This window comes from Psammomys obesus, unplaced genomic scaffold (genome assembly GCF_907164565.1).
Source record: "Psammomys obesus unplaced genomic scaffold, mPsaObe1.curated_primary_1811, whole genome shotgun sequence".
In the NCBI taxonomy this organism is placed as follows: Eukaryota; Metazoa; Chordata; class Mammalia; order Rodentia; family Muridae; genus Psammomys; species Psammomys obesus.
Genome location: NW_026585644.1, coordinates 20,440,157 through 20,454,613, shown reverse-complemented (window position 1 = coordinate 20,454,613; position 14,457 = coordinate 20,440,157). Strand labels below are relative to the sequence as shown.

The 14,457-nt window shown below is 37.1% G+C and overlaps 1 protein-coding gene across 3 annotated transcripts in view; it reads left to right on the top strand.

Annotated features, from left to right (window-relative positions):
* Nucleotides 1-14,457, top strand: part of Rock2 (Rho associated coiled-coil containing protein kinase 2) — a 95,649-nt gene that overhangs the window by 74,845 nt on the left and 6,347 nt on the right. For all 3 annotated transcript variants that reach the window (XM_055625474.1, XM_055625465.1, XM_055625480.1), the window contains 11 exons: nucleotides 826-929; nucleotides 1,184-1,370; nucleotides 3,647-3,740; nucleotides 3,827-3,921; nucleotides 5,253-5,432; nucleotides 5,626-5,794; nucleotides 7,506-7,576; nucleotides 8,122-8,210; nucleotides 8,725-8,803; nucleotides 10,409-10,670; nucleotides 10,757-10,970. In XM_055625474.1, coding sequence (XP_055481449.1) covers nucleotides 826-929; nucleotides 1,184-1,370; nucleotides 3,647-3,740; nucleotides 3,827-3,921; nucleotides 5,253-5,432; nucleotides 5,626-5,794; nucleotides 7,506-7,576; nucleotides 8,122-8,210; nucleotides 8,725-8,803; nucleotides 10,409-10,670; nucleotides 10,757-10,970 — 1,544 coding nt within the window. The remainder of the gene's footprint in view (nucleotides 1-825; nucleotides 930-1,183; nucleotides 1,371-3,646; nucleotides 3,741-3,826; nucleotides 3,922-5,252; nucleotides 5,433-5,625; nucleotides 5,795-7,505; nucleotides 7,577-8,121; nucleotides 8,211-8,724; nucleotides 8,804-10,408; nucleotides 10,671-10,756; nucleotides 10,971-14,457) is intronic.

Genomic DNA, 14,457 nt, shown 5'->3' with positions numbered 1-14,457 from the left:
TTGGATCCTGGAGTTACAAAACAGTTGTGAGCTGCTGTGGGTACTAGGAATTGAACCTTGGTCCTCTAGAAGAGCAGTCAGTACTCTTAAGCACTGAGCCATCTCTCCAGCCCAAATATGTGCTTTTATAATTGTCATATTGACCTTTCTGGATTTTTTGAGGCTACTTTAAAAAGATGAAATATATTCTTCCCTCCCCCCCCCCCCCTTTTTTTTTTTTTTTTTTTGTTGTTGTTGTTGTTGTTTTGGTTTTGTTTTGTTTTGTTAGGGACAGTGTTTCTCTGTATAACATTGCTGTCCTGAAATTTATTCTCTAGGCCAGGCTGGCCTTGAACTCAAGAGATCTACTTGCCTTTGCTTCCCAGTGGCTGGAATTAAAGACATGTGCTACCTCCACCCAGCAATAAGAAGTATTTTTATGTAGTACTTTCATTGATCTGTCAACTGAAAGAAAGATAGAAAAATCAGCAGTATTATTTGCCATCTCTTCATTTATCTGACCAACCTGTATATTTAACTATGCTGTGGTACCCTGTTGAAAGTAATACTTTTACATTATTAACTGCTGCTTTTAGGGGTTGAGTTTGCTGGGGACTAGACGTAGGATATGCAATCTACTGTACAGTTTGCCTACTAGTCAAATGTTTGTTTTTTAATTTGTGACTAGAAAAGGGGAAAGCCACAAAACTACTCATTTCTCAGGACCCCAAAATTGCCCAACATTAAGTAAATATTTCTATAAATTGAGGTTTTTGCTTGGCGAGGGTTTGAATATAAGTCATATTTTTGGTAATAACGGACGTGCATTTCTTTTTTGTTGCTTAGACCCTCTATAAGACACAAGTTAGAGAACTTAAGGAAGAAAGTGAAGAGAAGACTAAACTTTGTAAAGAGTTGCAACAGAAGAAGCAGGATTTACAGGATGAAAGGTAAGGAAGGGTCCTTATCCCTTGTCCATATGTAAGTGCCCTGTTCCAAGTCCGTTTTTTACCAAGTAAAAAATTTGATGAAAAATGAAATAGACAAATCTTTTGACTCCATATTGAAAATTTATTATTAAAATGCCATCTCCAAGGGATCTGAGACTTCACTTATTTAGGCTGTGTGTTTAGAATACATGATAGGCTCTGAGTTCATTCCCATACCATATGCCGTCTATGATCCGTCTATCTCCGAAATACAGAGACTCCTTGGCTGCCCAGCTGGAGATCACTCTAACCAAAGCAGATTCTGAGCAGCTGGCTCGTTCCATTGCTGAGGAACAATACTCTGATTTGGAAAAAGAGAAGATCATGAAAGAACTGGAGATCAAAGAGATGATGGCTAGACACAAACAAGAACTTACTGAAAAGGATGCTACAATTGCTTCTGTAAGTAAAATTCTTGGTGTTTGGATTTGTAATTAAATTGCTGTCTCATAAAATCTCAAACATTTGGGAGCTGTCAGTTGTAAATTTCAAATGACTGTACTTATTAGCAGACTGTAACAGTCTAACTAAAGGTACATTTCAAAAGAAAGTAAAATAGAAAGCAGTTGGTCTTACACTGTCAGTTGTGCAGACCTGCTGAATGCCGCGCATGGTAAGGGGGTGAGTAGTCGACAGAAGGAGGTACATACACAAAACCTCATGCATGCAGATAGTGATATAAAACCAGTGGGAGAAGGCACAATAAATACAGTTTTAGAATAATGGGAATACACTTGATCCTTACTAATTAAGTAAATTGTATCTAATTTAAGAACCAAATGTGAAAAAAAAAAAAAACTTTTAAGTTATCAGACAGACCTAAAATTACTGTGTGACAGAAGACAGCCTAAATAACAAAGAGAAGATATTTGTAATGTGTATATTTAACAGAGGATTGATAATCTATAACACATACAGAACACCTGTAATTCAGTAAAGTAGATGAAACAATTTAGAAGAAAACTGGCCAAAAGAGACAGCTCAAATATGTAAGTAGATGCTTCACTTAACTGTTCTCTATCAGAAGGTCAGGTGGATGTCATAGCTTTAAGATACCATTGCATACCCTTTCCACACTGAAAATAAGAACCTGACAAGTTCAAGTGTCTGGAACATGGCATTTTTCTTTACAACAAATGGAGTGTTAAGTTTAAATTGATAAGTATAGTATAGTCAGCAATATGACAGTTTCTGGCAAATTTTAAGTATGCAGTACAACCCCAAGAAAGTCCACACGAAGATAACTGTGCTAAACAAACTAGCACTGTGTTTATAGCCACATGATCCTTATAAATAGCAAACCCTCACATGTCTCCATCGATAAACAGTTGGTGAGGGATGGAGAGATGGCTCAGTGCTTAAGAGCACTGGCTACTCTTCCAAAGGACCCAGGTTTGATTCCCTGGACCCACATGGTAGCTCATAGTTCTCTTATAACTACATTCCAGTTCAAGAGTGTCTGATGTCCCTTCTGGCCTCTGAGGGCACTGCACTCACATGCTATAAAGACATACATTCAGGCAAAACACTTATACAGTTAATTAAAATAAAACAGGTGAAGGGATAACAGGTACATGCCTGTAGTCCCAACATTTGGAAGGTGAAGGCAAGAGGGTCAGGAGTTACACAACAAGGTGGCGGTCAGTCTAGAATACATGAAACCCTGTCTTAGCAAACAAAGCTGGAAGATACATTAAGTATGGTAGAAAACAGAAGTAAACAGAAGTTGGATCTAAATGATTTATATCTAAATGAAATTTATATACCTTCATATATATCAGCAGGGTAACACATTTTGTTGTTATTTATTTTGATCTCAAGATGACCCAGAATTCACATTTCTTTTCCTGCCTCCCAAACGATGCAATTAGAAACATTCACCACTGTTCCCACATAGCATCTTCAGTCTCAGTATCTCTGGCTACCTGGGCCTTACTATGTAGACCAGATTATTCTGTCTCCTGAGTGCTAGGATTAAAGGTGTGCCTTACCATGCTTGGTGAGTTTAATTCTTTAGTGTATTAAGTGAGTCATAATTTAAAAAATATCACATATATTACTTCATGTCTATATAATGGAAATTTTCAGTATTTGGTGGGAAAGTGGAACATAATTTATAGTAAAACTATAGGAAGAAAGGATAGGAATATAATCTGAAAGGAATATAGAAAAAAGGATTCAACTTTTTCAATAAAAACACATATTTTGAGCCAGGTGGTGGTGGCCCATGCCATTAATCCCAACAATTGGAAGGCAGATCTCTGAATTTAAGATCAGCCTGATCTATAGATTGGGTTCCAAGACAGTCAGATCTACACAGAGAGATCCTGTCTCAAACAAAACTAAACAAAAATCTCATTTTTTTCTTTTAAAATAACATTCTGAAAGAAATACTACAGTTTTAAAAATTGTTCAGCATAATAGGAACACAAGCCTTTGTTTTCCTTTTTCTTGATTTATTGAGTGGTTTTGTTATTAAAAACAAAAACTGCTAAGGATTTTTGGGCTACATATGAAGTTTTGAGGGAGCAACATTTTTATCAAGGATAAGGCTGGTTTTGGTAACAAGGTGAAGTGAATGTGTGAGAAAATGGTCGTTTGGTCTCAATTTGGATTACTATTTGACAACTAAAACTTTGTAAAGTGATATGAGTTTTCCCCTTGCTTCTTTTTCTCAGCTTGAAGAAACAAATAGGACACTAACTAGTGATGTTGCAAATCTTGCAAATGAGAAAGAAGAATTAAACAACAAGCTGAAAGATACTCAAGAGCGTATGTATTAGCAGGAGGAAAAGCTTATTGTGGTTATACCTAGTAGCTGTCATTACTGGTGTAACTTTAATATTTGTTTATTTCAGAACTGTCAAAGTTGAAAGATGAAGAGATCAGTGCAGCGGCTATTAAAGCACAGTTTGAGAAACAGCTGTTGACTGAGAGAACTCTAAAGACTCAAGTATGTCATCAGAATGAAAATGTGGTTTTGAATTTTGTTTTTATTCCAGTCACCTGTCTTTTCTAGCTCTACAGGGTGGAAGCTTTGTGTTCATCACAATATCACTATTAGAGCAATATCCTGATTTTTTTTTTTTTTTTTGGTCAAGTTAAAAAAAACTTAATGACTTAATGTGTATGGAAGTGTCCTGCATTCTCTCTCAGCTTTTTATTATTTGCTAGTAGCCTGAAAAGAATCAGATGATCTGACAGGGCATGTGTGATTACTGACACCCTTCTGCCAGCTTCCACAGTTGTAGTTGTAGTGTAAACATGTGGGTGCTAGGGATATTTTCTGTTGTTGGACGGGGTACATTTTAGTGCCAATGCAGAATTCACTCTTCAGAATAGGAAGAACATTTACCTATTAAAATTTCACATAGTAGTAGAAAATGATATCAGATCAATCCTATAGTTCAATGGGGAACACATCCAGGGCCTGGCATATGCTAGGCAAGCTATACTCACAGCCCTGTAAACACTTTAAACAGTCATTCTCAAAAACCATGAGAAAGTAGGTGAGATAGCTCAGTGAGTAAAGGCTTCTACTATCAAAAACTGAGAATGAAAAACTGTTTAGAATACAGAATGGATATTAATAGAAGTATATTATTTAAGGTAAAAAATATTTTGTGTGTGCATGTGTCATATGTGTGAATATGTTCATGTGTGTATGTACATGTAGAGTGTGCATATGTGCATACATGTGGAGACCAGATGTTGGCTTCTGGTATCTTCCTATATTACTATTCTGCTTTATAAAAAAAAAGATTTTTCATTAATGTGTGTGCCCATGGAAGCCAGCAGAGGGTGTTGGTTCCACTGGAGCTGAAGTTACAAGTGGTTCTAAGTGTCTTACATAGGTACTGGGAACTGAACTCAGCTTTTCCAGAAAAACAGAAAGCAGTTTTAACCATTGAGCCGTCTCTCCAGCCCCTCTCCACTTTACTTTTTGAGACAGGATCTCTCATCAAATCTAGAGATCACAATTGGTGAAGAGTAGCTGACCGGTGAACTTAAGGGATCCTTCTGTCTCTACCTCCCTGGCATTATGGTTAGAGGCATGCACCAGTGTGCCTGGCTTTACATATGGGTACTGGGGATCTGAACTCTGGTCCTTGTGCTTGTACAGCAGACACTTTTCTGACTAAGCCATCTTCCCAACCCCAGAAGTGTTCCTTTATAACCCTGTGTACAGGAAAGGAATTACTGGTGGTTATGTAGCTTATAATGGTGAGTTACTGAGAAAACATTAATATAGCTTAATATATATGTTATGCTTATTTCCTTAAGGCTGTGAATAAGTTGGCAGAGATCATGAATCGAAAAGAACCTGTCAAGCGTGGTAGTGACACAGATGTGCGAAGAAAAGAGAAGGAGAACAGAAAGCTACATATGGAGCTTAAGTCTGAGCGTGAAAAATTGACACAACAGATGATCAAATACCAGAAAGAACTGAATGAAATGCAGGCTGTAAGATTGCTCTTTTACATTGAAAACATTTTAAAAAAAAAAAAAAAAAAAAAAAAACAACAATGTTTCTTTTTTTTTTTTTTTTTTGTCTTTGGCTGAGGAGCATTTCTATTAGTAATTACTACTAAAATTACTACTAAACCATGACCCACAATTACAATCTACATTTCATCTGTTAATACATTTTTTACAGCAAATAGCTGAAGAGAGCCAAATTCGAATTGAACTCCAAATGACCCTGGACAGTAAAGATAGTGACATTGAACAGCTGCGGTCACAGCTCCAGGCCTTGCATATTGGTATGGACAGTTCCAGTATAGGCAGTGGACCAGGGGATGCTGAGCCTGACGATGGATTTCCAGGTACACATTCTTGGGCAGCCCTTGCATTTGCCTTAAATTTAAGTCAGGTAATTGCTTTTAAGTTCCATGACTGACTTTGCTCTTGAGAAAAAGGTTTGTCATTTCTTTAAGTGAAAATCTACTTCTTAGAGTCACATGACATTTGGACTTGTTTCATTAAAAACAAACAAGTAAATATATTTGAATGTTTAGGTGTTTAACTCATTATGTAGTGTCTGTCTTTTAAGCTTTTATTTATTTTTTCTTCTCTCTGCTCATTTTCTTATTTGCGGGTGTGTAGTCCATATCACTCAGTCACACACTATGGAGTCCATGTCCTTCACCTACCAGCGTTCCTCTACCTCTCTCAATATTGCCACTAAGCCCTCCAGTTCACACATGCTTCTTGACTCTGACTCTGAAGAAGATTCTTTGCCTTACTCACCCATTTCATCGGAGCCTATTAGTACAGGTGATATCCTGAAAAGCTTTCTGTCTCTGCAGTTCTCCCAGCTATTTAATTTTGTCTTTTTGGGAAAAAAAAATTACAGCATTAACTAACATCCACTCACTCCAACATGCTGTGTAGATGCAGTAAAAATAAACTGCTGCATGAACTATAATTTTCTTTTAAGGTATTTTTCAAATAGCTTGTGCTTGTATTTGCTGGATTGTTTGATTTTTGCTGACTTTTCAGAAACAAAGGAGTATGTTCCAAATCCTTGAAAGTGCATGGCTTCATCTATTTTCAGAAAACTTTTCTGTAGTTCTGTATCAAGAAAAGATATTTTTGACAGTACAGAAAAGAACAAAAACATGTGACCTGTTTCAGAGAACATGTTCAAATTTTCATGGAGTATATACATGTCCACAAATGTGCTAAGCCTTCAGAGAACACATGAAACAGTTTGGCCTGGGTCACACACTGAAAAAGACTCACAGGTGAAATGATGGAGAGTCCTGAGTATGTCTTTTAAACTCACAGAGGTTCTCACTGATCTCTGCATTCCAGTTCTCTCATTTACATGAGGGATGGAATTCTATGTGTGGAGCTGTGAGGACCTAGAGAACTTACATAAAGCATCAAGTACAGTTGGGGCATAGTAGTTAAACTCTGTAATGACTTGCACTATTAGAATATTATCTTAGAATGGCATCCCCCCTGCCAATTTTATTTGAAAAATACTGATCAAATTTATCTGCACAGTAGTTAATGAGTTAATATGCTCTCTTTTGTTAATTATGAGTTTTACTGATTTTGATATTTTGGGGCTTAGAAATTTTGGTTTTCCTGTTGCTTCTTAAACAAGTTTGGTCTGTATTTTACTCAGTGAGATTAGCCATTCTAAAATTCCCTGTTTTCTGAACACACTCATTTAAAGTACTTTCTACTCTACAGTGCACAGTACATGTCTAGTCAGCTTGGGCTCTCCAGGAAGAATGAGGGGCTTGATGTAGACATGCAGTGAAAAGACCGCAGTGCTCGTGTGTTGTGAATTTTGCCAGTGCATGAATTTAATCAATGTGGTGTTTGATGTTATAATTCAGAGTATTTCTTTCCAATGTGATATGACCTGGATTTTGTTTTCCGCTGTGTAATGTGCATTATTACAGTAGCCCGGGTACTATATGGTCTAAATTGTAAAGGGCAGATTTGATTAAAAGTTTCATAAATTCCTCATTGTCAGGGAGAATCATTTTATTTATCTTCATATATTATGCTTACTTACAGAATCAAGATTAGAAGGATGGTTGTCGTTACCTGTGCGGAACAACACTAAAAAGTTTGGATGGGTTAAAAAGGTAATTAGTGCTTTTGAATATGGTTTCTTTGGCTTCTGGTTTAACTCTAGCCATTTTCCTTCTGGAGTTGTAGGGTAAATGTGCCTACACTTCCTGACATAAAATACCTGTTTATACTTTCTGATGTGGACTGATACAATTTTGTTTATCTCTGTGGAAGAAATTTTACTGTCCATGGTTTGTTACTGAAATAGGTTTTGAGGTCATTATAGAAGCCTGTTCTGGTGCTATGGTGTCCTAGTGGGCAGCAGAACTGTGCTACTGTGTATGTCTTGTTCACTTTGACTAGGCTGATGCAGATTCACTTTTTATGTAGATCCCAAAGCTTAAAATATATCTAGTTTCAGTTTCATTGTTACAGAAAAATAAATAAAAATCTATAAGTAAGTCTGTTGTTACCTTAAGTAAAAGTTCCCTAAAGCACCATTAGTACTTTTTATTTACTTTCATAGCATATGACTTTATCACAAATACAAATTTTCCTGTAAAAGAAAATAAACACAGTGTATAGTAATTTCAGTTTCTTCTTTTCCTCTTTTTAACAGTATGTGATTGTGAGCAGCAAGAAGATTCTTTTCTATGACAGCGAACAAGATAAAGAGCAATCAAACCCTTACATGGTTTTAGACATAGAGTAAGTATCAGACTTAGGTTACAGTGTAGCGAGAGGATTAGGACTTTGTCCATCATGACAGTTACAGTGCCCTCTCACTCTACTGGTGGACCGTTTCCCTCTCAATTCCTTTATAGACAGCTGGCAGTGTGTGGTGTGGAAGACATCTGTATTTCATGGCTTTTTAATACGTGATTTTCTGACAGAAGCTCAACTTGAGTTTTCTTTATCTTAAAAATTATCGAAACAATAAAAAAAGCTAGTCATCAGGTTAACGACTTTAATCCCAGCACTTGAGAGGCAGACTGATCTACAGTAGTAGCCAGAACTACATTGGCTACTGCCTGGCTATTCAGACAGAAATTGACCCTGTCTGAAAACAATAACAAAAAGAAACAGACAAAAAAACCAAATGAGTCTATGAATTTCTAGGGTCAATAAGTAGCTGTTTTTTAGCATCTGGTACAAGATAACCAATGTAGTATAATTCTTGGCTAATATTTTACTTATTCCTTTACTTAAAAATCTTCTATAGCAAGCTGTTTCATGTTCGACCTGTTACCCAGACAGATGTATACAGAGCAGATGCTAAAGAAATTCCAAGGATATTCCAGGTAAACATATTGCATGTTTTTTTTCCCTGTTAGAGGGTCACATGTGACATGTTTTAGATTTCTTTCTTCACTGGCCTCGGCCTTTGTCGCATTACTTTTCTGTCCCAGCCCCAATTGGGACAATTGGGTGTTGTTTTTCCTGTGCTTCTGGCTGTTGCTACCCATTGTACAAGATTGGCTGTTGTTTTTTAGAATGTGAACTTATTTCTGTTTTGGTTTTATTCTCTAACTCTGGAAATTTTAAAAAGTCAAGTAACAAGTTGAAAGCTGTGGCACTTTTGCTTTTTATTTAAACTGAGGCCAAGCTTTTCCTTTTATTGTTTCCATTTAAAATTTTTCCAGACCATAATTTCTGGAGAGATAGATGCCTAGGTGGTTAAAGAGCTTTTACTGTTCCATTAAATGACCATTGACAGCAGGTGGCTCACTGACACCTCTAACTCCAGCTCTATAGGTTCCAGTGCCCCCTCTGACCACAATGGGCACTTGTGCACAGACACACAAATACACACTTTTAAAAAATTTATTAAAGTTCTGTATAAAAACAACTGTGCCCAGCCAAGTGTGGTGTTGCACGACTGTAATCCCAGCACTCTTAGGAAGCAGAGGCAGGCAGATATCTGTGAATTCGAGGCCAGGCTGTCTACAAAGTGAATCCAGGACATCCAAGGCTTCACAGAGAAACTCTGTCTCAAAAAGAAGAACCAGCTACTGTTTTACCTTAAGGTGCCTAATCCACCTTAAGGGAGTTACTGTCTTTACTCCCACCCTCAAGTGCTTATGCTCTTTTATTTGGGCATTTATTTGCATATCTTTTTTTTCTTTTATCCCTCTACTCTCCAGACTTGTAAAATGAAAATGTGCATACAGTCCACCCACTCTTCTATTATTCAGGAGTATAAACAACAATTAGTATAGTTCTCATATTGGACTTTTGTTGTTTGTTTGGATAGGGAGGGACACGGAAGACTGAAAACAGAGCTTTGACCTTCCAATAAACTATACTTCTAGCCCTAAACTTGGTCCCACGGGAGTGAAGGAAAAACCTACCTAATTAAGTGTAAATTTGCCTTTTGTTGACCTATTCTTATAGTTTTGCTATAGCAAAATAAAAGATGCTAAATAAAAAATAAGGAGATCCTGTTTAGTGTGAAGCAAAGCAACAGTCTCTGTCTCTTACATGAGCTCTGTCTTCCCATGAAGTGGAAAATCAGTTTCAGGCTTTTATGCATTCTGGTGAGCCATACTTGTGGCTTACATAAACCTTTCATCAGGTAAATCTGCTTAGGTTTGAACTTCAACTTCATTTTGCTCTCATTGAGTGATTTATCAGAATATGAGTAATTTATCAGTTTATAATAAAAATAACATAATGTGGGTCCTGGAGAGATGACTCAGCAGTTAAGAATAAGACCGGTTTTGGTTCTCAGTACCCCTGTGGTGGCTCACAACCATCTCTATTGCACTTTTAGGGGATTGATGCCCTTTTCTGACTTCTGAAAACACCAGACGTATATATGGTACACATACATACATGCAGGAAAAATATTCGTAAAATAAATCTTTAGTGTGTAACAGTCATTCCTGTCCTCTTGGTGTTTATAGATTCTGTATGCCAATGAAGGAGAAAGTAAGAAGGAACCAGAATTTCCAGTGGAACCAGTGGGAGAAAAATCTAATTATATTTGCCACAAAGGACATGAGTTTATTCCTACTCTTTATCACTTCCCAACCAACTGTGAAGCCTGTATGAAGCCGCTGTGGCACATGTTCAAGCCTCCCCCTGCTCTAGAGTGTCGTCGGTGCCACATTAAATGTCATAAAGATCACATGGACAAAAAGGAAGAGATAATAGCACCTTGTAAAGGTAAGTTAGGAAGCTCTTGCTGTGCTATTACTTGGGCTTGGATCATTTTAAGCACATTAATTCATTTCAAATTATTATTTTTATAGTTTATTATGATATATCATCGGCAAAGAATCTGTTGTTATTAGCGAATTCAACAGAAGAACAGCAGAAGTGGGTTAGTCGGTTGGTGAAAAAAATACCTAAAAAGCCTCCAGCTCCAGACCCTTTTGCTCGATCATCTCCTAGAACCTCAATGAAAATACAACAAAACCAGTCCATCCGGCGGCCCAGTCGACAGCTTGCTCCAAACAAACCAAGGTAATCAATAAAATATGGTAAAAATTGAAGCTGCTTTTTAAGAAATTCCTTTTTCTATTCAGGTGAAAAACTTTGATAACTATAATTTTCCTTTGCTTGATATTTTAATGAGTCATTGGGAACCAAATATTTTAAACTTATAGTAAACATGTCTTATTCACTGATATGGTAAAAATATATTTTATAAGTTATACATATTAAATACAACCAAAATTTAAAAGTGATATTTTATTACTTTGCTATGTAATCATACTATTTTCATTTTTAATAAGCACATGGATTGATTAGTGGTTTGGAAGATGGCATTAAGATTACAAATAGACTGTCACATAGGTAATCACACATGTTGCACACTTCTTTTAGTTAGGTGATCCGAGAGGCAGAACTGAAAGAAGCTTTAGTTTTAATTCACATCCGTAAGTGCAAAACAGTGTTTGTGACTTACAGAGCAATACAGTTCGGCTTGTAAGTGCACATACAGAGTGACGTGGGCAATGCTTATGATTGAAGTGGTGGTGTGAAGGGAGGTCAGAATGACCTTGGTACCAAGAAACACTGAATTTCTCATATGGCTGCACTGACTTCATTTCATTATGCATTTGGATTCAGAAGAGCCATTTCCTATTAGGTACTATGGCATTTCTAAACATTGTTTCTCATTGAATGTGAAGGTTGGTTAGCTCATGGACAAACCATTAACCAAGGTCAGGGATCTGATTTCAGCCATCTTCTTGCCTAACATAGGACCTTCAGCATATGAATGATAATGTACACTGTCTTTATCAGACCACAAACTTTGCATATGAAACTTTCTGGAAGTAATAGCTCAAGGAAATCATTTAGAATGACAAAGGTAGAATTGGTGTTTCAGCAGCAAAATGGTTGGATATTTTATGTGTGCAAACATGATAAAATTAGTGAGCATGGTGGGACATGCCTTTAGTTCCAGCACTCAGGAGTCAGGGGCAGGAGGATCTCTGTGAGTTTGGGTCCAGCTTGGTCTACATATTAAGTTCCAGGGCAGCCAAAGCTACATAGTGAGATCTTGTCACAAAACAAAAATAAAATGGTAAGATTAATGTAAAATAGTGACCACATTATAGTAATTAAACTAAAGACTCAAAAGGTACTTACTGAGCAGGTTCGATTTAGGAATGCGCGCGCACGCACACACACACACATATATAACAACAATTAAGAAGAGACCAAAAACATGTTTAAAGGGGGCTAGAGAGGTGGCTCAGCAGTTACAACCAACTACTACTACTCTTGGAGAGGATGAAGTTAGTTTCCAGCACTTGTTTCAGGAGGCTCACAACTGCCTGTTATCCCAGGGCTGGGGTATCCAATACCCTTTTCTGGACTTGAACAACTGCACCTATTTGCACATAAGTACAGACACACACACACACACACACACACATATAATTAAAAAAAAAATTTTAACCTTAAAAGAATTGAGAGACACTGAAGGCTATTTTGTGTGTGCTTTGTGTAAAATATCTGAAATTTAAGTTTCTGTGATCAGTATTGTACAACTGTTAATGCAAAAATACTGTTTCACTACCTAATTACACTCTCCCAGGGCTCGTACTCAGCACCTCAGATTGGAGGCTAGCACATCTAAAAAGCATGGCACTAGCATCCAGTGAGGGCCATTTGCACCATAACCTGGCAGAGGACTTCCTGTGACAGGACACAGTAAGCTTGCCCAAGAAAGCTTGCTCTGTATAACAGAACTACTTCCAAGGAACTGATTCATTCATTAAATGACTCAGTTATCTTCTTAGGATCTGTTTCTCAGCATTGCTACCTGGGGATCATGTTTCCACGAAGAGATCTGCCTGCTTCTGCCTCCCAAGAAAAATATGCCCAAGGTCATAGTTGGGAGCATCAGACCAGGTTTCAGAGTCTTCACCTTTAGCTGTAAATTCCACTGTTTGGTGATAATGTGAGCAGATATTGATAGCTTAAAAATGGACTTGGAAGTGCTGCTTTTATAGTATTCTCTTGGTCAGGTGGTGCATGCCTTTAATCATAGCCCTTGAGAGGCAGTGGCAGCAGGCAGATCTCTGTGAGTTCAAGGTCTACATACTGAGCTCCAGACCAGGCAGGGCTAGTAAGACCATGTTTTTAAAAGAAGTAAAAACAGCCTTACTTAGCAAAGGAATTATATTAAAACCACAATTTCTATTTGTAATTTTATGTTGTGCTGAGTCTGGGAGAGGACAGAGTAGCAGCTGATAGAAAATAGTAATGTGACATTGGAGAGGAAGCCTGAATCCAACTAAAAAAGGATGGTGGAATTGTTTAAATTTAAGTTTTTCAATAACTTACCAAACATCTAAATTGAGTTCTGATAGAAAAAAAGTAAATAAAATAAAATAAAAAAACCTGAGTTCAGAAAGATGGTATTTTTAACTTGAAATAACCAAAATAAGCTGACTGAATGGAAGAGAATGAAGGAGAGGTTTTTAGAGAGGTCTTATATTTTGCACTAATAATGTAGTGTATGGTTCTAAATATAAAATTGCAGTATTGGAAGGGAAATGGCCCAGTTGGTAAGAGGGCATGTGCAAGCATGACACCTGAGTTCCATTCGCAGTGTCCCAAGTAAAACTTCTGTGTGATAGCACATACCTGTAAGACCAGCATTAGGTACCAGAATAGGTCCTGGGAATTTACTAGCCGAGCAGCCTAGCCAAAGTGTTGAGCTTCAAGTCTAGTGAGAGGTCCTCTCTCAAGGAAATAAGGCATTAAATAATAGAGAAAGACATACCCAATACACACACACACATCACACAGCTGTGGTACTGGCACACATCTCAAAGACTTCAGAAGGACATAAAATACAGATTTCTTTAAAATATCTGTAAATAGAGCTAACTTAGATACTCAGGAAATTTGGAAGATTTCAGCCTTTCAAATATTCAACACTTTTGAAAGAGTAATTTGGTTTGGTTTATCTATGTTAAGTTTATAATCTGTCTCCTTTCTTTTCCTTCCATGGCTTATAGTGCTAGACACTCTGAAGGGAATGTTGGCAGATGTTGAACTTTCATACTTTTCAGAGTGTCAGAATAATTTCCCAAAGTTTACCATCTATATCAAAAATCACTCTAATTAGTTGGATATGGTAGGACATGCCTGTAATCCTAGCACTTGTGAAGCAGAGGCAGGAGGATCAGGAGTTCAAAGCTAAGCCTAGTCAACACAGTTTGAAGCCATCCTAGGCTAGATTAGACCTGTGTGAAAAACAGAAACAAAAAGAAAAATTATCCAGGTTATTTAAACATGTAAATACTAAGGCCTTTCTACTCCTGTTCAGTCATATCCAGATCTCAGAATGAGGTCTGAGAGTACTTAATAGATAAATCTTATACACTCAAATTTAGAGCCACTGACAATGTAACCACAGGTGTAACCTTGGGGACCAGAAAGTTCTTTGCCAGAAATTCATGAGCATCACAGTTATGAATAATTAAAG